Here is a 25,633-nt window from a genome sequence, read left to right as displayed (position 1 = left end):
CTTGTGTTCCCTCTCTCGCTGTGTCTCTGTCAAATAAAAGAATAAATCTTTAAAAAAAAAAAGAATTCAATTATTTTTATGGGGAATAGCCCATAGAAATCTGTGAATCTATAAAAGATAAAAATCTTCTGACATTGTGACTTAAGTCGTGACTTTGAGTTAGAATATTGCCGATTATATACGGTGAGTCTTATGGTAAAATTAACATTTTTATTTGTTAAGGAAATTTTTATTAAGTACCAAATATATAACTGGCATTTTTTTAGATGTTCAGAACATAGCAGTGGACAAAATGGCAAAAACGTCTGCCTTCATAGAATGGGGTAGGTGGGAGGACTCCTGGGTGGCTCAGTTGGTTAAGTGTCTGCCTTTGGCTCAGGTCATGATCTCAGGGTCCTGGGATCGAGCCCCGCCTTGGGCTCCCTGCTCAGTGGGCAGCCTGCTTCTCTCTCTCTCTGCCTGCCACTCTCCCTGCTTGTGCTCTCTCTCTCTCTCTCTCTCTCTGACAAATAAGTAAATGTAATCTTTAAAAAAAAAATAAGAAGAATGGAGTAGGTGGGGTTAAAGTACATAGGGAATGAATAAAGTGTATAGTGTTACATAATAGCTGATACAGTAATCTTTTTTTTGGTTTTGGAATTCTTGAATTCCTTTCTTTGCCTGATACATAGCTGTTTCCTTGGATTATTCTTTTAATTATCATCCTGGGGATTCCATTCACTTTTTTCCATTTACTTTTTTTTTTAAGATTTTATTTATTAGGGAGAGAGAGAGAGAGCACAAGTTGGCGGGAGGGGCAGGGGGAGAAGGAGAAGCAGACTCCCCACTAGGCAGTGAGCCCGAGTCGATGCCAGGCCAATCCCAGGACCCCAAGATCATGACCCCAGCCAAAGTCAGATATTTAACTGGCTGAGCCACCCAGGTGCCCTTTTTACTTATTTCTTGGCTTGAATTCCATGTTTCCTGATTTCCATGGCTTCCTCTCTCTTGCTTTACTTACTTGTTTTGGTATCACATATCCTCCTTTAGTTTTCCTGAAAGGTTAATCAGGATAAATTTTTCTTTGTTTTGAGAGAGAGAGAGGGAGGGAGACAGCAAGAGTGAGAGGCAGAGGTGGGGGGGCAGAGGGAGAGAATCCTAAAGAGGCTCCATGCCCAGTGTGGAGCCCGACACAGGGCTCGATTTCACAACCCTGATATCATGACCTGAGCTGAAATCAAGAGTCAGATGCTTCACTGATGGAACTACCCAGGTGCCCCTCAGAATAATTTTTCAAGATTGCATGTCTGAAATATTTTTATTCAGTCTTTACACTTGACTGACAGCTTAATATAATTCAGTATGTAAATATTTATTTAAAGACTCTTGTTTTATGGGGCGCCTGGGTGGCTCAGATGGTTAAGTGTCTGCCTTCGGCTCAGGTCATGATCCCAGGGTCCTGGGATCGAGCCCCACATCGGGCTCCTGGCTCAGCGGGGAGCCTGCTTCTCCCTCTCCCACTGCCTCTCCTCCTGCCTCTCCCCCTGCTCCTGCTTTCTCTCTCTCTGTATCTCTGTGTCTCAAATGAATAAATAAAATCTTAAAAAAAAAAAGACTCTTGTTTTTCTCTTTAATATTCTTAATTGTGCATCTTCCCCTAGTCCAGAGATTGTTTTTTCCTCTCCAGAGAATAAACCAGCACCTTTCTGCTAGAGTTTTGAGACAAATTTAAACCATCTGTGGTGGAATAGGGGCAGGGATCTAGGGATCTGTGTACTTTTTTTTTAACAGCTTTATTGAAGAATAATTGACAATAATTGGCATGTATTTAAAGTGTATGACTTGATAAGTTGTGATAAAGTATATACCTGTAAAACTATCCCCATAGTCAAGATAGTGAACATATTCATTATCCCCCAAAATTTCTTTGCGCTTCTTTATAAATTCTCCTGCTTCTCCAGGCAATGCCCCGTCTGCTTTCTATCATAGATAAATTTGCATTTTCTAGAGTTATAATTGGAATCATACGTATTATGTACTTATTTTGTTTGACTTCTTTCAGTCAGCAAAATTATTTTGCAATTCCTTCATATATCAGTTCTTTCCTTTTTAATTGTGGGTAGTGTTCCTTTGTGGGTTTTTTTTATATTTATTTATGAAAGTAATCTTTATACCCACTGTGGGGCTCAAACTCACGACCCCATGATCAAGAATCCCATGCTCTTCTGACTGAGCCAGCCGGCACCCCTTCTGTGTGTGTGTGTGTGTGTGTGTGTGTGTGTGTGTGTGTGTATGTATGATATACATTGTATTGCATATGCCACATTTTGTTTTTCTGTTCAGTTGTTTATGGCCATTTGGGTTGGTTCCTGTTTTGGCTGTTACAAATAAAGTTATAGTGAACATTCACATACAAATTTATATATGGACATATATTTCCTTTACTCTTAGGTCCACCCAAGCTACGGTGGCTTGGTAAATTGATAGGTATATGGTTAATTTTTTAGTGCCTGCCAACTATTTTCTGAAGTGATTGTACCATTTTGTATTTCCATCAGTAGTCTGTGAGAGTACCGGTTCTTCCACATCATTGCCAACACATACTCAATTTTTTAGATTTTAACTAGTCTCATAGGAGTGTAATAGCATTTTATTATGGCTTTAGTTTGCATGTGTCTTACAACTAATGATGTTACGCATTTTTTTTTTTTTTTAAGATTTTATTTTTTTGACAGAGACAGAGAGAGGGAACACAAGCAGGGGGAGTGGCAGAGGGAGGACAGTCTTCCTGCTGATCAGAGAGCCCATTGCGGGGCTCAGTCCCAGGACCCTGGGATCATGACCTGAGCCGAAGGCAGCCACTTAACCGACTGAGCCACCCAGGTGCCCCATTAAGCATCCCTTCTTGAACTTAATTTGCCATCCGTATATTTTCTTTGTTGAGGTGTCTTTTCGATCTTAATAAAGTGTAAGTTATCAATTTGTTCTTTTGGTGTCATAGCTAAGAAATTTTTACCTAACCCAAGATCATAAAAAGTTTTTCCTGTGTTTTCTTGCAGAAAACTTGTAGTTTTAGATTTCATATTTAGGTTTATGGTCTTTTTTAATTAATTTTATTTTTAGTGTGAGATATGAATTCAAGGTAGTTTTTAAAATTTTTTAAATATTTTTTTGGTAATGGTTATCCATTTTTTCCAGCACCATTTGTTGAAGACCAGTGTTTCTTCACTGAATTGTCTTTGCATCTTTTTAAAAAATTAGTTGTCCATGTATACATTGGTATATTTCTGGACTCTGTTCTGTTCCATTGCTTTATTTATTTTTAATGATAGTACTATACTGTTTTCATTACTATAGCTTTATAATAAAACAGGTAATGTTAGCTTTCCAGCTTCGCTCTTCGTTTTTTTAGAGTTGCTTTGCATTTCTTTGCAGGTTCTTTGCATTTCTATATGAATTTTAGAATCAGCTTGTTAATTTGTACCAAAGAGTTTTGGGGTTTTGATCAAAATTGCATTGGATCTATAAATCAATTTAGGAAGATGTAACGTCTTAATACTGAGTCTTTGTTCATGAAGACTCCATTTATTTAGGTCTTTTATAATTTCTCTTAGCAGTGTTTCGTACTTTTCAGGATACAAGTTTTTCACATTTTATGTCAGATTTATTCAGTATTTCAAAATTCTTGATGCTATAGTAAATAGTGTTTTTAAAAATTTTTAATTTCTGATTTCTTGTGCTTATGTAATTGATTTTTATATATTGATCCTGTATTTTTCAATCTTGCTAAATTTATTAGTTCTAGTTGCTATCTTTTAGATTCCTGGGATTGCCTGTAGATAATCTTGTTATCTCTGAATACAGACAGTTTTCTTTTTGATTTGCTTTTTATTTAGTTCCCTGTCAGGTTTTACTGACCAGAACTTCTAGTATTGTGTTGATTTAAGTATGATGTTAGCAGTGGGTTTATTGTAGATTTTTTTTTTTTTTAAGTAGGCTCCATGCCCAGCGTGGAGCCCAGTGTGGGGCTCAAACCCACAACTGTGAGATCAAGACCTGAGCTTAGATCAAGAGTCGGATGCTCAACCAGCTGAGCCACCCAGGCGCCCCTATTGTAGATATTCATTATCAGGTTTTGGAATTCTTTTCCTGTTTGATGAGAATTTTCATTAGGAATGAATGTTGGATTTCTCAAATTCTTTTTCTGCATGTATTGAGATTATCATATGGTTTTCTTTTTTCATTCTTTAAATGGATTAACTTTTTTTTAAGATTTTATTTCTTTGTCAGAGAGAGAGAGAGCGCGTGCGCAGAGCTGGGGGGGTGGCAGGCAAAGGAGAAGCAGGCTCCCCACTGAGAAAGGAGCCTGATGCGGGGCTCCATCCCAGGATCCTGGGGTCATGTTCTGAGCTGAAGGCAGACGTTTAACTGACTGAGCCACCTATACGTCCCATTAACCTTTTTTTTTTTTTTTAATGTTATACCAACTTTGTACTTAAGGGATAAAAACCCTGATTTGGTTATTGTCCTTTTAATGCATTATTAGATTTGATTAAGTAAGATTTTGTTTAGAATTTTTGCATTTTTGTGCCTGAGGGATATTAGACGGTAATTTTCTTTTCTCAAAGTATCTTTCTCTGGCTTTGTTATTAGAGTAATGATGGCCTCAAAGAATTTTAAACTATGCCCTCTTCAGTTTTCTGGAAGAAGTTGTGTAGAATTGGTATTGTTCCTTTACAGGTTTGATACAGTTTACCAGTGAAGACATTTGGGCCTTGATTTCTTTGTGGAATGGTTTTCAACTACAAATTCAGTTTCTTCAATTGATTTAGAGCAGTTTATCTTACTTATTTCTTATTCTTATTTTATTTTTTTTTAGAGCGAGTTTGTGGGGGTGGGGAGGGGCAGAGGGAGAGGAAGAGACAATCCTAAGCAAATTCCACATCTAGTGCAGAGTGGGCTCAATCTCACAACCCTGAGATCATGACCTGAGCCAAAATCAAGAGTCAGATGCTTAACTGACTGAGCCACTCAGGTGCCCTTATTTTACTTATTTCTTGAGTGAGCTTTGGTAGTTTGTGTCTTTCAAGGAATTACTTCATTTGAATTTGTGAAATTTATTGGTGCAAAAATCATGATACTCTCTTGTTATCCTTTAACGTTTGTAGAATGCAGTGTTATCACCTCTTTCTTTCCTGATAATGGTAATTTGTGTCTTTTTCCCCTTTTTGTTGATGTTTTCAAATACATAGCTTTTGGTTTTTCTCAGTTGTTTTTGTTTTCTATTTTACTGATTTTTGTTTTGATCTAAGTGTTTTCTTTCTTTTGCTTTGCATTTAATTTGCTCTTTTTCTAAAATCTTAAGATGGAAGTTGGCGTTGTTCATTTGAGACATTTGTGTTCACAATACTTTTTTCCTTTGTGATTTATTCTTTGACCCACGGTCCTTCAGAAATGTTATTTAGTTTCCAAAAATTTGGGGGGATTTTCTGATAGTATGTAATGTCATGAGGTTAAGGTGGTGGGTGATGTTGTGTTGGTCTACTATATTGTGAATTTTTTGTCTACTTGTTTTATTATTGAGAGAAGGCTGTTGACATTTTCAGCAATAGTTGTGTATTTGTCTTGTCTTTTGGCAGTTCTATCAGTTTTTGCTTCATATATTTTGAAGCCTACTATCAGGGTCCTAAACATCTAGGATTGTGGTATTCTCTTGATTAATTGTTCCCATTATCACTGTGAAATGACCTTCTTTATCCTCATAACATTTTTTGCTTTGAAATCTATTTGATTTCAAAAAGTCACTTCTTCTTTAACTATGATATATCTTATTCTGACATTTTATTTTTAATGTATTTGTTTCTAAACATTTAAAGTCTATGTCTTGTAGGCTGCATACAATTGGTTCTGGTCTTTTAAATCCAGTTGGACAATCTTTGACTTTTAACTGGGATGTTAAGGATGTTCACATTCATTGTACTTACTGATATTGTGAAGTTTGAGTCTAACATCTTGCTGTTTGTCCTATCAGTTTCTTGTTCCCTGTTTTGGTCATTTTTGAATTGAGTTTTTTTTTTTTTTAAGATTTTATTTATTTATTTGACAGAGAGACAGCAAGAGAGGGAATATAAGCAGGGGGAGTGGGAGAAGGAGAAGCAGGCTTCCCACGGAGCAGGGAGCCCGATGCGGGGCTCGATCCCAGGACCCTGGGATCATGACCTGAGCCGAAGGCAGACGCCCAACAACTGAGCCACCCAGGAGCCCCTTGAGTATTTTTTTCTTTTATCTTGAGTATATGGATTAATCTGAACTTAAAAAAAAAATCCCACAATGATCTACTTAATAAGACCTAGATCCGGGGTGGGGGGCGTGGCACGCCTGGGTGGCTCAGATGGTTAAGCAGCTGCCTTCAGCTCAGGTCATAATCCTGGAGTCCCAGGATCGAGTCCCACATCAGGCTCCTGACTCAGCAGGGAGTCTGCTTCTCCCTCTGACCCTCTGCCCTCTCATGCTCTCTCTCTCTCAAATAAATAAATAAAATAAAATTAAAAAAGACTTAGATCTAGGGAATGATCAGGAATTTAAAGTGGGGGGAAAAAGCATTACTAGTGATGAAAAGTAACACTGACAAAAAGGGAACATTCTACCTTAAGAAAAAGTAGGTAAGACAGTTATGATTTTGTATTCTAGGATAAACTCAAAATAAAAAGCAGATACTGACAGAATTACAAGATTTTGATAAAATCAGTATAGTGAGTGATTAAATAGCTAAAAACTGATAGCACCAACTAACAAAAGGTGTAAGAATAGAGGATATTTGAAAAAGAAAAAATTAAGTTGTTTTCTTTAAAAGGTATGTGTGGAACTCTGAATCCAGAAATGAAGAATACATATTCTTTTTCAGTCCATATGAAACCATTTCAATACTTGATCATGTACTAAGGTATATAAAAGTCTGAAGAAATTTCAGAAATATATATAAAGAACATGTTCTGTGACCGAAGTATAGTTAAGGTAGACATCAAAAACAAAAGCATTATTTTAAAAATCATATATATGTAAATATGCACTGAGGTGTTAAATATCTACAAAGTTCTTGAGCTAAAGAGGACATTGCAATTGAAATGATAAATTAGGGCGCCTGGGTGGCTCAGTTGGTTAAGCGACTGCCTTCGGCTCAGGTCATGATCCTGGAGTCCCTGGATCAAGTCCTGCATCACGCTCCTTGCTTGGTGGGGAGTCTGCTTCGCCCTCTGACCCTCCCTCCTCTCATGTGCTCTCTCTCTCTCATTCTCTCTCTCAAATAAATAAATAAAATCTTTAAAAAAAAATGAAATTTATTGGGGTGCCTGGGTGGCTCAGTCATTTAAGCTTTTGTCTTTGGCTCAGGTCATGATCCCAGGGTCCTGGGATTGAGCCCCACATCGGGCTCCCTACTCAGTGGGCAGCCTGTTTCTCCTCCCTGTCCTCCGCTCGTGCTTTCTCTTGCTCTCTCTTTCAAATAAATAAAATTTTTTTTAAAAAGAAAATGATAAAGCATTAAAATATCAGACATAACTAAGGGATATTTAGAAGGAGACTTTTAGTCTAAAATGCAGTTTAGGAAAATTATGAATAAATGAGTTAAGTGTTCAACTGAACAAGCCAATAAAGGAACAATAGTATAGAGGCATAAAATGGAAAGAAATCATGAAGATATTGATGAAATTCACAAAAGAGAGTGCCGTGAAATAGTTGGGAGTATCTGCATACCTAATATTGGATCTTTGAAAAACATAGATATTCTAGCAAGGTTATCAAGAAAAATGAAGTGTCCAATGTTATATTGGGAAGAAGAATTGGACTATAAATACAGTAGAAATTTAAATAATAAAAATTTTTAAAACTAAATATTTACATAGTGCTTACTATATACCAGTGTTTTATGTGCTTTACAAGTATGAGCAACTTTATTGAGGTAGAATCTACATGAAGAGGATAATTTTTAGGAAATTGTAATTATCAAAGAGTCACTTAAGAGTACATAATTAATTATTTTTTTTATTAAGTAGACTCCACATCCAGTGTGGAGCCCAGTGCGGGGCTTGAACTCATGACCTTGAGATCAAGACCTGAGCTGAGATCAAGAGTTGGACACTTAACTGACTGAGCTACCTAGGCGCCCCATAGAATGTCTATAATTTAAACAAGAAACATTAAGTGAATTTTATTGGTAATAAGTCTGCTTCAAAAGGCATAAAATTCAGACTAATGGAAAATTTTTACCAAATCTTTAAGTGTCTGTTGCCTATCATAAGTAATTTTTTCTTAATGAATACAAAAGTATTACATACCATTCTTTGAAACAATGTAACATTAATAGCCAGTTGTCATAAGAACAATATAAGAACATTAAAGCTCAGTTTTATTGAAAACTAAATGCCAAAATCTTAAAAATGTACTAGCAGACAGAAATCAGTAGGATATTTATGAAAACAAGCAAGACTAGGGTGCCTGGCTGGCTCAGATGGTGGAGTGACTCTTGATCTTGGGGTTGTGGGTTCGAGCCCTACATTGGGTGTAGAGATTACTTAAAAATAAAATCTTTTCCTTTTGGGGGTGTTTCCTTTTTTTTAATTTTAAGTTCAATTAACAATATAGTGTATTACTAGTTTCAGAGGTAGAGTTCAGTGATTCATCAGTTGCATACAACACCCAATGCTCATTCCATCACATGTCCTCCTTCATGCCCACCACCCAGTTACCCCACCCCCCCCACCTCCCCTCCAGCAAGCCTCAGTTTCTTTCCTATGCTTAAGAAGTCTCTTATGGTTTGTCTCCCCCTCCGGTTTCATCTTGTTTTATTCTTCCCAGGTTTGGGTTTTTTTTTTTTTTTTTTTTTTTAACCAGAATCATGCTGTATGTATTGTTCTTTGATGTGCTTGTTGGAGATGTTCTCAGCCTAGCACACTCCTTTTATCCATTCTATATTCCACAGAGATAGATGTTTGGGTTGCTTCATTCTGCTGTTATAATTATGCCCACTTTTGTGCACAAACTTGAGCACAGGGGCTAGAATTTGAGGGGAAGAGTGTCAGTTTGATCCCTTGGAAATCTGAAGTGCAGGTATGTTGACTTGGCATTTAGCAGGTGGCAGGCCGTGCATGGACTCGGGCAGGAGGGTGGCTGGACTGTGAATTTGGGACCCACAGGCTGATGGCATCGTGTGTGACAGGGACGTGGCTCATTTTGCTTTTAATTTTTGTTTTTCTGGGAAACTCGATCTCTCCCTGTATTCTAAATGAAAGCCTTGCTGGATAGAGTATTCTTGGCTGTAGATTTTTTCCTTTTAGTAGTTGGAATTTATCATGCCACTTTCTTCTGGCTTGCAGAGTTTCTGCTGAAAAACCCACTGATAGCCGTATGGGGTTTCCCTTGTATGTACCTGCTTTCCTTTCTCTTGCTGCTTTTAAAATTCTCTCTTTATCACTACTTTTGGCCATCTTATTTACTTTGTATCTTGGTGCAGACCTCTTTGGGTTGGTTGTGTTGGGGGCTCTCTGTGCCTCCTGGATCTGGATTTCTCTTTCCTTCCCCAGATTCAGGAAGTTTTCAGCTATTATTTCTTCAGACACATCTTCTGCCCCCTTTTCTCTCTCTTCTCCTTCTGGGATCCCTATCATGCAACTGTTACGCCTGACAGTGTTGCTGAGTTCCCTGGGTCTGTTTTCATTTTGTGTATTTTTTCCCCTTCTCATTTGCTCGGCTTGATTTCTTTCCATGACTCTGTCCTCCGGGTGGCTGATTCTTTCTTCTACTTCCTCTTTCTTGCTATTTATTCCAGATGGTCTATTTTTATTTCCATTTAGTGAGTCCAGTAGCTCTAGTTGGTTCCTTTTTATGTTTTGTGTCTCTTGGTGGAGGGTCTCATGGAGGTCCTGCACTCCTTCCTCAGTTCTAGCGAGTATCTTTATGAGCGTTACTTTAAATTCGCTATCAGACATATTACCTCCGTTTCGCTTAGGTCTCCTGCTCTGATTTTGTCCTATTCTTTGATTTGGGACATATTCCTCTGTCTCCTCATTCTGTCTCTTGTGTTGGCTGTTTTTCTGTTAGGAGAGTCAGCTACGTCTCCTGCACTTGAAAGTAGTGGCTTTATGAAGAAGAGGTCCTGCGGTGCAATGTGTGTTCCCCAGAACCTGGTGCTTCAGGGTGTGTCTCCTATGTGTGTTGCTCCACGGGTGTCCTACCATTGTGGCTAAGATGTGTTTGCCTTCAGTCCTGTTGTCTGCGATGGCTCTCTGCCTGTTGTGGGCAGATTCTGGTGCCCGTGGTGTTAGTGGGCTGCTCCGGGGCTGCTTTGGGCTTGAGTTGAGTCAGACCAGGCGTTTGCCAGAGATGCAGTATAGCACCAAACTGCAGGCACTGTCCCTGTGTAGTCCCCTGAGAAGCTTTTGTTGGTGGGGCCTGCAGTCAGATCCACTGCCTGCCCCCAGCCCACTGCTGGGGTCACAGTCAGACTGGTGTGTGGTTATCTTCCCCTCTCCCTGGGGCAGGAGTGGTGCTGGCCCTTGTCTGGGCTGCGTGCACACTGCCAGGCTTGTGGCACTGCTTTGATGGGATCTTGCCAAGAGCGATCAGAGGGGGTGGATCTGCTTCGCTGTGGCCTCTTGTCTATGCCGGGCTGCGGAGAGTTTGTTCTGCCAGTTTTTGGGCTGCTTTCTGGGTTATTTATCCTGATGTGGGTGCTCTCTAGGCAGCCACGTGGCAACAGGTGAGCCCAGGGACATCCTACTCAGCCATCTTCCCAGCAGCCTCTGCAAAATAAAATCTTTAAAAACAAAAAAAACCGAAAAAACAACAAGCCTGGGCAAGGTCAATCAAAGGAATGAAAGGAATGTTTCATTACCAGAAAAATATTCTTGATTATAACTCGAGATTAAAGGACAAAACCACATGAATATATAAATAGAAATGAATAGGATAATAATTTTTAAAACATTATTGTATTTGATTCTCATTCATGGCCAAATTATTTAGCAAACTAGGAATAAAAGGGAACTATTTTAAAGATCTATAGGAAACAGTCTGAATGGTAAAACTTGAAAATCTCTCTGATAAAGAATCCAGGGTTGCCTCTTATCATTGCTTCATTTCTGAGTGTACTGGTCCTGTGTATTCTTTTTAAAAGATTTATTTATTTTAGAGAATCTCAAGCAGACTCCCCACTGAGTGCAGAGCCTGACGTGAGCTCAATCCCATTACCCTGAGATGACCTGAGCCCAAACCATGACTTGGACACTTAACTGACTAAGCCACCCAGGCCCCGGTCCTGTGTATTAAATTAAGACAATAAATGTAGTATAAATATATTGAAAGGAAGAAATAAAATTGGTTATTTGCAGAGGATGTGGTTATCTACATAGAAAGTATATAACTTACACCTTTTTAGTGAGTTAATCTTGGTTGCGGATATACAGTCAAGGCCTAAAAATCAGTAGTGTTTTCATATATCAGGAATAATCAGCTAGAAAACTTAATTAAAAAAATCCTATTGATAATAAAAAGGGAGAATTTTGAATAAGTTTAATAAAATATGTTGAAGACCTTGTTTTTTTTAAGATTTATTTGAGAGAGAGAATGAGCAGTGGGGAGGGGCAGGAATGGGGAGAGAGAGAGGAACAGACTCCCTGCTGAGCAGGAAGCCTGATGTAGGACTCTGTCTCAGGACCCAGAGATCGATCATGACCTGAGCTGAAGACGGACGCCTAACCAACTGAGCGACCCAGGCACCCCTGTTGAAGATCTTTGTAGACACTACTATAAAACAAGAAAGAATTGAATGAAGAAATGTCCTGTATTTCATTAATTCTCAGATGTATGTTATACCATCTTTGAAATGGGATGTGTCTTAACAGTTGATATAGCCATAATTTATTGACTTTTTTTTTTTTAAAGATTTTTATTTATTTGACAGAGACACAGCAAGAGAGGGAACACAAGCAGAGGGAGTGGGAGAGGGAGAAGCAGGCTTCCCGCTGATCAGGGAGCCCGATGTGGGGCTCAATCCCAGGACCCTGGGATCATGACCTGAGCCAAAGGCAGACGCTTAACGACTGAGCCACCCAGGCGCCCCAACTTTCTTTTCTTAATGGCACATAAAATAGTTATGTTTAATAACGTAGCCTATTACATTTTGTGGGCTACAGTATACTTATCTAGGGGAAAGTTCAATATTCCCAATGTACAATTCTCTTGATATCATTCTACAAGTGTAGTTCCGTCTTTATTTCAACATGAATTTTCTCAGAATTTGGTAAAATTCCAATATTAATATGAAAGACAAGGGGTCCCAAATAGCCAACATACTCCTGGATTTAAAAAAAAAAGTTGGGATTCTTGTCCTATATCAAGACATAATGTGAGAAACTTGCATCTGTGTACAGGAACTGTGCACAAGGGTCTTTATTTACTCCTGAGTTACTTATGAAGAATGGGAAACAACCCAGTTGTCCATTGACAGAGAAAAATAACTTAATGCTATATATATGCAATGATATTCTCTTTAAAACTGCTGAAATGAGTAGGTTTATAAATATCAATAAACAAATCTAAAACTGTGGTAAGTAGAAAATGTAGGCTACATCGTGACATAGCTTGGTAGTATTTGTGTAAAGTCTTAAAAACAGAACATTGCTGAACACATAATGTGGAAATACGTGTATAGCAATAATAAACTTGAGTGAATTATCTTTGAAGGAAATGGGATCAAGGAAGGATATTTATAATATGCTTTCAATAAATATTTGAATACAAGCTATAAGTTTTGATATTTTTCATATGATACTAGTCATATTATTCTTTGTGAGCTATAAACAACTATCATTTTTTAAAACTTTTTTTTTTTTAAGATTTTATTTATTCATTGGAGAGAGAGTGAGAGAGCACGAGCCAGAGGTGGGGCAGCCGGGGAGGGAGAAGCAGACTCCCCATTGAGCAGGGAAGCCGATGTGGGGCTCGATCCCAGGACCCCAAGATCATGACCTGAGCTGAAGGCAGACACTTAACCATTTGAGCCACCCAGGCGCCCCTAAACAACCATCATTTTAAAGATACAAACCTAGTTGTAGTGAGTATTATGAATATCATTTATATGGTATATTAATTTGATAGGGCATCCATAGCTAAATACCACAGACTAGGAGGCTTAAACAACAGAAATGTACTTTCTTATAGTTCTGGAGGCTGGAAGTCTGAGATAAGTGTTGGCAGGTTTGGTTTCCCCTGAGGTGTCTGTTGCAGATGTCTACTTTCTTTCTGTGTCCTCCAAAGACTTTATCTCCAAATACAGTTACACTGAGCTACTAGGGGTTAGAACTTAACATAGGAGTTTGATGGAGACACAGTTTAGTCTATAAGAGTTTATAAAGCTTTCTCCCTTAGAGCTTCATGATTGTTTTAACAAGCAAGCTGCAGCAGATATTATTCCAGTTGTACAGATAAACAGATTCTGAGAGTCATATAATTAGTGCATGGCAGAATTAAGACTTCAAATTGGTTGTCTTGAATAGAAAGTCTTTTTAACTACCACACTTATTAAAGTTGAATTTCTCAGTTTTACGTTTGGTACTACATAAAGTGGTGTTTTCCAAATTGATGTAGGTTAAGACTTGTTTGGGTCTGTTATATTTTAACATTTCTCTCCTTCCTGGAGTGCAATTTGAGAAAATCTTGTTTGAAGGCTATTGACCTATAGAGGTTTGTTTGTTAATATACATAATAGCTTCACTATGCCAGTCTAAAATATATTTGTGGTAGCTTCAAGGAGAGAAAAATGCATTAAAATCAAATATGCTTCTTCAGTGACTTCATCATTAGAATGGAAATAACCTAGATCCTATGTAGTTTCTTAACTCTCAAAACCACTTTGAAAGTCATTCTATTTTTCTTTATCTCACATTTTTTTCCAGCACATAACCAACATAATTTTTTTTAAAGATTTATTTATTTTAGAGAAAGAGCACACACGAGCAGTGGGGAGGGACGAGGGAAAGGGGGAGAGAGAATCCTCAAGCAGGCTCCCTCCTGAGTGGACCCTGACATGGGGCTCAATCGCAGGGCCTCCAGATCATGACCTGAGCTGAAGTCAAGAGTCAGCCGCCTAACCAACTGAGCCACCCAGGCGCCCCTAACCAAAATAATTTCTGTTTTTATTCTTTATTAAGGATTTTGAGATACCATTAAATATTAATTTTGTTTATTCAGTTTTTTTTCCTCACACAGCTGCGGTCTTGTAGTAAGAGTGAGTTGATATCTAAGAGCTCAGAGATCCTCATGATGTTTCAGCAAGTTCATCGAAAGCCCATGGCATCCTTTGTTACCACTCCTGTTCCACCAGACTTTACCAGGTATGACATAGTTTTTTATCTGAAGTTTATGTGCAAATACATATACTTGTTTCAAAAGAATGTTATTTTTCTTAACTCCATGGTTTTTTAGGGTGTTATTTATAATGATGTGGTCTGGTGAACTTTAGTTGTGCATGTAAGTCTGGTTAAAAAAATACTTGTGGACTTACACTTGATTGTGAAGAGAGGAGCTTGGATTAGGAGTTAGTTTCTTCCTAGAGTGAAGAGCACGTTCACTTCTGTGAATTGATCCCAATTCAATTTCATTAGTATCTTCACTTTTTTAAATTGAGGTATAACTGACAGTAACTTCATATTAGTTGATCACAACACAATCATGATCACGTCATTAAGTCTAGTTAACATCTCTCACCATAAACAGTTATAAAATTTTTTTTGTAATGAGAACTTTTAAGATCTCTCTCAGAAACTTTCGAATATGCAATACAGTATTATTTACTATAGTCACTATACTGTACAGTACATCCCCATGACTTATTTTATAACTGGAAGTTTATACCTTCTGACCCCTTTTTTAGATTCCACATATAAGTGAGATCATATGGTATTTGTCTTTCTCTGACTTATTTTACTTAGCATAATGCTCTTAAGGTCCATCCATGATGCAGTATGTTCATTCTTTTATTTACCTTTTGAATTTACTTATATTTCATTATACAGTGACTGTATTGCTTACATATATGTTGTCTGAAGCAAAACTCAGAAAACAGATGAAATGCCAGAAGATTCTGAAGGTGACATGATGTTACCTTCATATCCTAAAAGGTAGTGGGAGGAAACGGTTGCATTCTATGCATCTTTTTAGTTTTTATTTGGGGCAATCTTAGAATTCTTTCAAGCATGTGGTGTTAGAGCAGTGGTTCCTCACATTAGCTGTATATTCAGTTGGGATTCTTTTGAAAATTATCAGTGCTGGCTCATACCTCAGGTCATTTGAAATAAAATCTTAGTCTGCTTGGACTTCCATAACAAAATACCACAGACTGGGTGGTTACTTACTACAGAAGTTTATTCTCTCACAGTTCGGGAAGCAAGAAGTCCAAGATCAAGGTGCGAAGACATTTGATTTCTGATGAGGCCTCTTGCTGACTTGCAGACAGCTACCTTCTCCCTGCATCCTCGAAAGACCTTTTCTCTCAAACACAGAGATCAGTGTTTGGTGTCTTTTCCTCTTCTAAGGACATGAGCTTTATTGAGTTAGGGTCCCTCCCACCCTTATAACCTCATTTAACCATAATTACCACCGTAAAGGTCCTGTCTCCAAATACATTGCGGGTTAGGGCATCAATGTACAAATTTTGGGGGACACAATTCAGTCCATAACATTGGGTATAACTAGACATTTGTATTTTTTTCTTTTTAAATTTCCTTAGTTGATTCCTATGATGAGAGGTTAAAACACTGCCTCAGATAAAAATATATTGGTACAACAGATTTTTGTCCATCTTAGACTTTAAAGATGGCTTATGGAATATTGCCAGGTTTTTCTAGTATGTTGAGAGCTGTGGTACCTTTTGGAAATAGCCTTTGTTTTAAAAATGTTTATATGGTTAACTGCCTTTTTTCTTTAATATCTGATGCCCTCTGATGGCCACAGGGCATTGATGGTACTAGACTATATAGTGCAAGCCAGGGTTCTTCAACCATTATTGTTGATCAGGGTAATTCTTTGTGGGGTGAGGGAGCTATGTTGTTTATTGGAGGATGTTTAGCAGTATCCCAGTAGCACCTTTCCCTTTACAGTTGTGACAAAAATATTTCCAGACATTGCCAACTGCTTCCTGGGAGCAAAACTGCCCCTGGTTTAAAATCACTGGCATAACTGGACCATCCATAGTCCTATAAACAGAAGAGAAAATTCTTTTACAACCAGAACTCAGGTAGTTCTGACTGATAAGTCTTCATTTCTCTTGGAATTAACAAACCAGGTATAATACTCCTATTTTAATCAAGAAGAATATTAAGAATATTATTAAAAGGACTTGATATTTGCTATCTTTAAGTAGATTTGGGTTAACCTAGGATGTTCACCAGTATCCCAAGGCTGCCTTTTTGATAAAACGGTCAGTCATTTCAGTTTTAAAGAATACCTTTTCTGAACCATTCCATCACCAGTGCAATGAAATATAAGTTTTAAAGGTAAATGTTTTTCATTTCAGAGTATGGTGTATGGATCACTTATCAGAACCAGCTGGAGTGTTTGTCCAGAATGCAAATTCCCAGGGCTCTTCCCTGACAATCAGGTGGTGGTGTCCAGAAAATGAATCTTGGGCATCCTGAGTAATCCTGCACTAAAATTTGAGAACTGTAGATATAGATAAACTATGCTGATACTGCTTGCTGCAGCTCATTAAGCAGGCACATCTCCGTTAGACTTCTTGTCATATCTCTCTTACATCCAGTGATTATTTTGCTTTCTGTTCCCTAAGTAAGTGCCCAAGTGGCTCAGAACCCCAACTGTCCCTTCCTTTTCATTACCTTCTTTTTTGGGTATAGATGGAAGGGACTGAAATTGGGAAGGCAGGGAGCAAGGGAAGAAGGTAGGAGGAACATCAGTAAAGAGGAAACCACCAAAAATTTAAAAAACAAGAAAGTATGACAATTCAGGAGCTTTCCATGGATAAAGTTCACCTTAGGACCCTCTCTCTCCTCAATAAAGCTTATTGCTGCCTTACTGGAAATTTTGACTTGTAACTTCACTGTAGTTTTTAATAGAAACTCAGTTTGTGGGTTGCAGTATATAGGAAGCAGGTGTTCATCTGTTGATGCATTGAATCAGCATAGTAGAGAGATCCAAATAAGAAAGGCCAACATTTATTGACATTAAGTTAGGATCAGATTTTAGTTGTGCAAAGGCAGTGGTGAATGTTCCTAAGCTTTGTTCTCATGGACCTGGATTGCTTTAAGTTCCATTAGTTGATTCATGGTGGAGCCACAATGGAGAATAAAGTTACTGAACAAGTACAGTGTTATTTATTTAAGATTGTCTATATGTTTAGTACTGTTGTAGGTGCTACACAGGAGACATGGAAGAGGGTATCCATTCCATGTTAAATAATAGAGAATTGTATATTAAAATCTATTATTTGTTACTCAATTACAGTTGGCCTTTGAACAATGTGGGAGTTAGGGAGGCCCCTGAGCATTCGAAAATCCACATACAACTTTTGACTCCCCAAAAGCTTAACTACTGATAGCCTACTATTGACCAGAAGCCTTATGGATAACATAAAGTCGATTAACACATTCTGCATGTTGTAAGTATTATATACTATATTCTTACAATAAAGTAAGCTAGAGAAGAGAAAAACATAAGAGAAAATACATTTGCTGCACTGTATGAAAAATATCCACATATCAGTGAGCCTATACAATTCAAACCCATGTTGTTCAAGGGTCAGCTATATAAGGCATCCTGCTTAATGCTGTCCCATAGCACTAATTTGTTAATGATGTTATTTTTCAAAAAGTTTCCCTAAAAATTATACATATGTAGTATACCACAATACCCTAGGATTGGTAGATGTTTTCTGTGCTCTGATTGTGATTTTCTCTCAGCAGGTGAGAGCTAGGGCAGACGTAATATGCTATCTTGGTTAGTGAGCTTTAGCAATCTATTCTAGTTCTTTAGCTCCTAAGCTTTCCACCCCGCTGTTCTGAGTTAAATATGTCATTTCCTTCTATTTATTTTGTGTTTTGGTGGACTCTTTTGACCCTTAATGGCTGATAAAATTATGACAACAATAGTCTGGTCTTACAGCAGAAACAACAAAGGAAATGTATCACGCTGGATATTAAGGATATGGTGGAAAAAACATTATGAAAGATGTTATGAATTTGGTGAGAGAACTGACCAACACTGGTGTGATTGGAAGTTGCATGAAATTATAGCCAAAAGCATATCATGACGTGACCAAATTTGAAAATTATCCTGGGGAGACTTCCTTGGATCTCTGATTAGGTTTGTGGTTCCAGGTAGGCTTCCTAGGTACTAATTACATTGGTCCTACTAATTGGGGTTTGTTTACATTGAGTGTGAGGAGAGCATATAATGGAGAGAAGTTAGAGCAGACCTCCAGTAGTGGTCTGTGACTAATAAGGAGTATTAGTAAATTATTAGTAAAGATTAACCAGCCAAACATCTGGGAATGAGGAATGTGAGTCTTCTAAGAAAAAGTAACAGCTGCCTAGGGATATGGTTAGGGGTGCTTGATAGTAAGATAGTAGCTATATAGTTAACTCTTGCAGGGCAAACTTCATCTACTTACTATGAAAAAGATAACGAGCTATTTATCTGTACATACTTACCATAAGATAAAAAATAATATGTATATATTTTTTAAAGATTTATTTATTTTAGAGTGCGCTTGCAGGACCAGGGAGGTAGGCAAAGGGAGAGAGGATTTCAAGCAGACTCCACATCCAGTGCAGAGCCTGATGCAGGGCTCAGTCTCACGACCCTGACATTATGACTTGAGCTGAAATCAAGGGCCAAATGCTCAACTGACTGAGCCATCCAGGCGCCCCCCCCCCCAAAATCATATATTTTTAAATCTATGCTGTATTTTCACTGGCAAATCACTAATTTCTTTAGGGACCATCACAATATGAAAATGCTGTGGATGTTATCTTGTATCTTATTTTGGTAATAACAAATTTTCATGAATTGAACTTTAGAAGATATATCTGAGAATGTAGTGAAATGGCTTGCAGTATATCTTTTTGGTAAATTATTAATTTTATAAATATAAGTACTGTATATTATACTATCTATGATGGTATTTATCATGTTTTTATCATAAATGTTTATCTTTAGCATAAATGTTTTACTGACTCTAACTTTTGAGGTGTTTGAATGACAATGCTACAGACTGTTTACATGATCTAAGGGTATATACTGTGGTTGTGTTATATATAGTTCACTTCCCTTTGGAGAAGACTGTATGGAACTAGAGTTGCCTGCAGTAATCTTGCCTTGCCAAGAAACTGTTAATGTGTTCATCCACTCTATTTGCCCCCATGTGATTATGTATTTTTATTCTATAAAACGATATAGATTTATTTGCTAGTAGTTGAGAATTTAAAGTATTTAAGAATGTCAATATTTCTCATAATTTGTTCTAGAGAAGGAAGTTTGGAGATTTATTGTGATGTCTTTTGCTTTCTTTTGACTTTATTAAACCTGTTTATATTTGTTTCGTATTTTAGGTTCCCAGCCTAAGCACCCATTTCTTCCTTTTCCTTTTTCCATGAGTACTTTTGAAAGTCTCTTATGTTTATTTTAATACTTAATCATATATTGCCTCTAAAAAAACCCCAGCTATTTTTTAAAGTATTTGTTGGGTCTCTTAATTGTGAACTTTTGATGTCACCTTTTGAGGTTTATGTATTCATTTGATTTAATGTTTACTTTAGTAAGGATTTAAAAATATTTCTTAGGGACTTAGTTTAACAGCATTTTTAAGATATTACCGAGGGACTTAACTTTGGTTTTTAACTAAATGAAAGTTTAAACTTAGCCAAATAATTTTTTTGCTTTTTGCTTCTTTTTAGTGAATTAGTACCATCTTATGATTCAGCAACTTTTGTTTTAGAGAATTTCAGGTAAGAGTTTTTTGACAATTGAGGTTTTCTGTATGTATACATAAGAGCCAGGAAGGTATCATTTCGGGTAGGATACAGACTTAATGAACTGTGTCACTCAGTCTTAGAAGAAACAAGTTTAATATTAGAAATATATAAGTCATTTGTCTGGATTGTATTATATCTTCAGGGCAGGTTGCTTCTCTAGTCTGGGAAAAGGAACGATTTTTTTAAAGAAGAGGGTCCACTTAGCCTTTGCTAGGGAGGGATGATGGGGATTATTAAGGTCGTTGACACCTGCCACCTATCCTTAGAAATAAGAGGGGTGGGAAGAAGTCCATTTGAGTCCATTTATCTTAGTTAAAAGTGAGAAATTATGGATGAGAGGACATAATTGTAAGAAATTTGTAGGCTTAGTGACTTGCATGTTATTTTGTTAGCTTTTACTGCTTTTTCTCTAAAATTAGAAGCAAGGATCTTAAAACACAAAGGTCTTAAGGGACTTGTCTTCAGTGACAGTTTGGAAATGGAGAACCATGAAATAAAAGGCCTTTCCTTGGGGAGAGAAATTCCAGGAGTTGATAACCATCAATAGAAGGCTAAACTGTGAAAATTTATACCACTTCCTATTTGTCTTTTCTGCTTATTTTGTGGCTAAAATATAAACTTTCTGAGGATATCCCCACATATATTAAGATTTAGCACATTTCTTAAGTTTTTCCATATTAAAAAAAGATAATTGTACTACAGGGATGTGAGGAAGAAACATTATTTTTTTCTTTTCTTTTATGGTGAAATACTGCTTGTTGAGGTGGTAATTAAATTCAGGACACTTAGTCTTATTTTTATATTTTCCTTTTCCCTTGGATGTCACAGTTTTGTGGTTTTTTAAAAAAGATTTTATTAGCATGCATATGCACGTGTGTGTGCAAAGCCGGGTGGGAGGGACAAAGGGAGAGAGAAAGGGACAAGCAGACTCCCAGCTGTGCATGGAGCCCAAAGTGGGACTCAAAATCAGGACCCTGAGATCATGACCTGAGCTTAACCGACTGAGCCACCCAGGTGCCCCTTGAATGTCGCAGTTTTGAGGTTTTTTTTTTTTAAACCTGAAAGTGAAAAGATACTGCTGAATATTTCAATATCATTACATTTTCTTTTGTTTCAGAATGTAAGTATATTTAAATTTATACAGTAGAATCTTGATTTGTTCAGTCACCTTCATTTACTTGTTTAGGACTGCAAATAAGTAACAAAGTGCTTGGAGTTTGATTTTGCCTGTTGCTATTTCACAACAGTTTTGATCTTGGAATTTGGTTGGTTTTCTTTTACTTCAGCACTTTGCGTCAGAGAGCAGACCCTGTTTACAGTCCACCTCTTCAAGTTTCAGGACTTTGTTGGAGGCTAAAAGTTTACCCAGTAAGTTTTTAATGTTTCTAATAAATTTTGAAACCAAGGTCTTTCTTTCAGGGTTCTGTAGCATACTGGTTCACTTTTTTTTTTTTGAGAGAGAGAGCGAGCGAGCCAGAGAGCGAGCAGGGTGTAGAGGGGCAGAGGCAGAGAGAGAATCTCAAGCAGGCTCCATATTCAGTGCACAGTCCTTCATGGGGCTCAGTCTCATGACCCTGAGATCATAACCATAAGCCAAAATTAAGAGTCAGATGCTTAACTGACTGAGCCATCCAGGTGCCCCCACTTTTTTTTTATTCGGAAATTTCACTGGTTTTATTAAGCAATTCATGAATTGGCAGCATCCCATATAACAGAGAGATGTTCCCTGGTTCACTTTTTTAGTGGAGTAAAGAACTAAAGTAATGACAATATTATGGTTTTTTATAGGGTATATTACTAAGTGTACCAAAAAAATGAGTTTAGTGTGAACAGTATGAACCTTGACCTTAGTGAATTTTCTCGCTTCTAAGAAGATATTTATCTTTAGAAGAAATGTTTAAAATTCTTATTTTAAAAATCATTTTTTATTTTTATTTTATTTTTTAAAAATATTTTATTAATTTATTTGACAGAGAGAGACACAGCGAGAGAGGGAACACAAGCAGGAGGAGTGGGAGAGGGAGAAGCAGGCTTCCCGCCGAGCAGGGAGCCCGATGCGGGGCTCGATCCCAGGACCCTAAAATCATGACCAGAGCCGAAGGCAAACGCTTAACGACTGAGCCACCCAGGCGCCCCTTTTATTTTTATTTTTTATTTATTTTTTTAAAGATTTTAGTTTATTTGAGAGAGAGAACGAACAGGGAGAAGGATAGAGGGAGAAGCAGACTCCCTGCTGAGCAGGGAGCCCAACATATGGGGCTCAATTCCAGGACTGTGAGATCATGACCTGAGCTGAAGGCAGCTGCTTAAACCAACTGAGCCACCCAGGCGCCCCTAAAATCATTTTTTAAATAAAAATAAAATATAGATACAGAAAGCTATAAAAAATACATGTGTACTGATTACATACTCATGGTGCGTTTCAGTATGTTTCTTTGACCTATGTATTTTCTGTAAATTGGCAGCTGGATGTAGTAGCATGATGACATGTATAGTTGATTCTGGTGGCAAGGGTATAAGCAGTATTGTCTTCTTTTATCACATCATATCTAGTTGCATCTCTTTTTGTGATATTGGCTGCTATCAGTGCTCATTGCCTACATCTTAATTCACTGGGAGTTGTAAAATAGTGATATTCTCATTTTATTGTTTTTTATTTATTAATTGCAGTACTTTTATAGAGATATGTTTCTAAGAGATGCTTCCCATTATCAGTTACTTGGCTACCCACTATTATAGTTCATAAAGAAGAAACAGGATTTGTTCCTGTTATTTACCAGTTTTCCCTGTTATTTTCTGGACGTGATCAATAAATGGCATTATGAACTCAGATTTATATATGTATAATCTCCTTAAGTTGGCTTCTTTGTCACTTTGACCCTAAAAGTCCCTAGCAGTGACTCTAGTAGTTAGCTTTCTTGTTCTTTTCCATGGCAAGATATTCTAGCCATCTTGTCCATTTCCTACTCCATATCTGGAATTGGCCATTTTATTCAAAGAGCCCTGATTCCTGTTAGTGGGGAAATGGTATTTCAAGACCAGACTGCTAGGGATGCTTATTTCTACCAAGTTGGTCACAGTTTCTAGGCCTCCTTAGTGAACAGAGGTAGGAAATACATAGATAAATGTGTATGGGTATTTGTAAAGGGGGAAATCTGCATTTATTTATTTAAAATTTATTTAATAGACTTTATTTTTTAGAGCAGTTTTAAGTTAAACATCAAAATTGAGTGGTAAGTACAGAGAATTCCATATGCCCCCTGGCCCCACATTCTTGCCGCATTATCAGCATAGCTTACACCGGAGTGGTACATATGTTACAGTTGATGAACTTATATTGACGTATTATTACCCAAAGTCCTAGTTTACATTAGAGTTCATTATTAGCCATGTACATGACACGTGTTTTTTGTTATTTAGTTTGTTTTTAGGCCAAAGAGTATAGTTAGAGAAAAACTGGATGGGAGTATGGATAAAATTGAATTGGATAAGCTTCAGGGATCTCAGCAGAGAAAAAATATTTGAACACTTTAAAATTACTATACAATTGAATATTGGGGTTTTCTTTGGATACATGTGTGTATTTTTTAAAGATAAAATAGCTCTTGAGTCCGTGCTCACATTTACAGTTTAAAATCAGGACTATAGAGTGTTTTTTACTTAATCTCTTTGTATTACATGTCCCCTTCCATTCCGGGAATCCTGCTTCCTGAATCCTTTGGAAATAATAGAATTAGAATATCTCATAATCAGTCACTCATTTGCCTTGTTTTACCTTATAGACACAAATACCTCAGGATAGGAACTCTTTTTAATTCTACCATCGATTACAGAGAACTGCTTAAAAATTTTTTTTTGTTTATACTCCCTTGTTCCCCCACTTGTGCTGCATTAGGTAGGAGTTTTGATGTCCGGATCTTGTTCTCTGAGTTTTTATATTTTGAAAACAGTTTGTGTTTCAGAGCCAGTATTGCTGGATATAGAATCCTTAGCTTATGTTTTCTGTCACTGGGTATCTCAGATATGTAATTCAATTTTCTATAGGTAAAGTCTGATTATAAACTAATCCTTAAAAGGCATTCAATAATATTGTCTAGGTGCCCAAATAATCTTTTAAGTCTAGTAATTTACTATTATATGTTTTAGTTGTTTGGGTCATTATTACCTGGTAAGCCCTTTGAGTATGTAGATTTAGATCTTTTTTTTTCCCCTCCCCCCCCCAAGAAAATGTTTCCTTAATTACAGTTTTAAGTATTTATTATGTTCCTTTCTTTGGTTTTCTTTCTTGGGACTTGTATTCTCTGTATTTTGAATCTTTTCCTGTCTTCAGTATTGCTTTCTCTCTAATCTTCCTAGCTCTTCATTTCTTTTAAAATTTTCCTTTGTTCACTTATTTTTTTAAGATAACTCTTCTGCTTATTTGCTCTCCTGTTTCTTTTAGTTCAGTATTTCTTAAATAATCTTTTATTTCTAATTCTTAGTTCTATCACCTCATTTCTCAGTTTTTCTAATTCTGGTTTGTGTTATTCTTTCATATCATATTTTTTTCCCTTTAATCATTTCTAGGTGTACATGTATTGTTAAGTATATTCACATTGTTGTGCAGCTAGTCTCCAGAACTTTTTCAGCTTTCAAAACTGAAGCTCTCTGCTCAATAAATGATAATTCTGCATTTGTCCCTCTACTCAGTCTTTGATAACCACCACTCTGCTTTTAGTTTCAGTGAATTTGACTGCTCTAGAGATCCCATATATGTGGAATCCTACAGTATTTGTCTTTCTGTGGTTGGCTACTTACATAACCCCCTCAAAGTTCATCTACTTTATAGCGTGTGTGAGAATTCTCTTTTTAAAGCTAAAAAACATTCCAGTGTCTATACTACACGTTGTTTACCCATTCATCTGTTTGTTTTAAGATTTTATTTATTTATTTGTCAGAGAGAGAGCACAAGCAGGGGAAGTGACAGGCAGAGGGAGAAGCAGGCTCCCTGCTGAGCAAGGAGCCCAGTGTGGGACTCCCATCTCAGGACCCTGGAATCATGGCCTGAGCCAAAGGCAGATGCTTAACCCACTGAGCCACCCAGGTGCCCCTATTCATTCATCTGTTGATTGACACTTTGGGTTGCTTCTGCATCTTGGCTATAGTGAATAGTGCTGCTGTGGACAGGGGTGTGCAAATATCTTTTCAAGATCCTGCTTTCAGTTCTTTTGGCTGTATACCCAGAAGTGGAATTAGATCAAATGATAATTCTATTTTTGATTTTTTTGATGAATACTCTCAACAGTGCACAAGGGTTCTAATTTCTCCCTGTCTTTGTCAATACTTGTTTTCTGTTTCTTTGATAGTAACCATTCTGAGGTAGTAGTTTGGTTTTGATTTGTGCTTCCCTATTGATTACTAATATTGAGCATCTTTTCATATGCTTGTTGACCATTTGTATATCTTGTTCAGAGAAATGTCTACTCAAGTCCTTTGCCCATTTGAAAATTTAGTTATTGGTGACTTGTGGAATTTCTTTATACATTCTGGATATTGACCCCTTGTTAGATATATGTTTTACATACATTCTCTCCCATTCTGTAGGTTCCTTTTTAATTCTTTTAACCTTTGATATA

General features: G+C 37.2%; 1 protein-coding gene across 7 annotated transcripts in view; it reads left to right on the top strand.

The window, feature by feature from the left end:
• TRIM37 (tripartite motif containing 37) overlaps positions 1-25,633 on the top strand; it is a 134,834-nt gene that overhangs the window by 24,409 nt on the left and 84,792 nt on the right. For 4 of the 7 annotated variants that reach the window (XM_028109170.2, XM_028109172.2, XM_028109166.2 and 1 more), the window contains exons 9-11: positions 14,224-14,366; positions 19,941-19,991; positions 21,305-21,386. In XM_028109170.2, coding sequence (XP_027964971.1) covers positions 14,224-14,366; positions 19,941-19,991; positions 21,305-21,386 — 276 coding nt within the window. The remainder of the gene's footprint in view (positions 1-14,223; positions 14,367-19,940; positions 19,992-21,304; positions 21,387-25,633) is intronic. The other 3 variants (XM_028109168.2, XM_028109171.2, XM_028109169.2) reach the window with 1 other exon arrangement.

Source organism: Eumetopias jubatus, unplaced genomic scaffold (assembly GCF_037043125.1).
Source record: "Eumetopias jubatus isolate StellerSeaLion01/CBP00866 unplaced genomic scaffold, mEumJub1_p1.0 scaffold_10, whole genome shotgun sequence".
NCBI lineage: Eukaryota > Metazoa > Chordata > Mammalia > Carnivora > Otariidae > Eumetopias > Eumetopias jubatus.
Note: the sequence above shows the minus strand (reverse complement) of the source record. Positions and strands in the feature narration are given on the sequence as shown.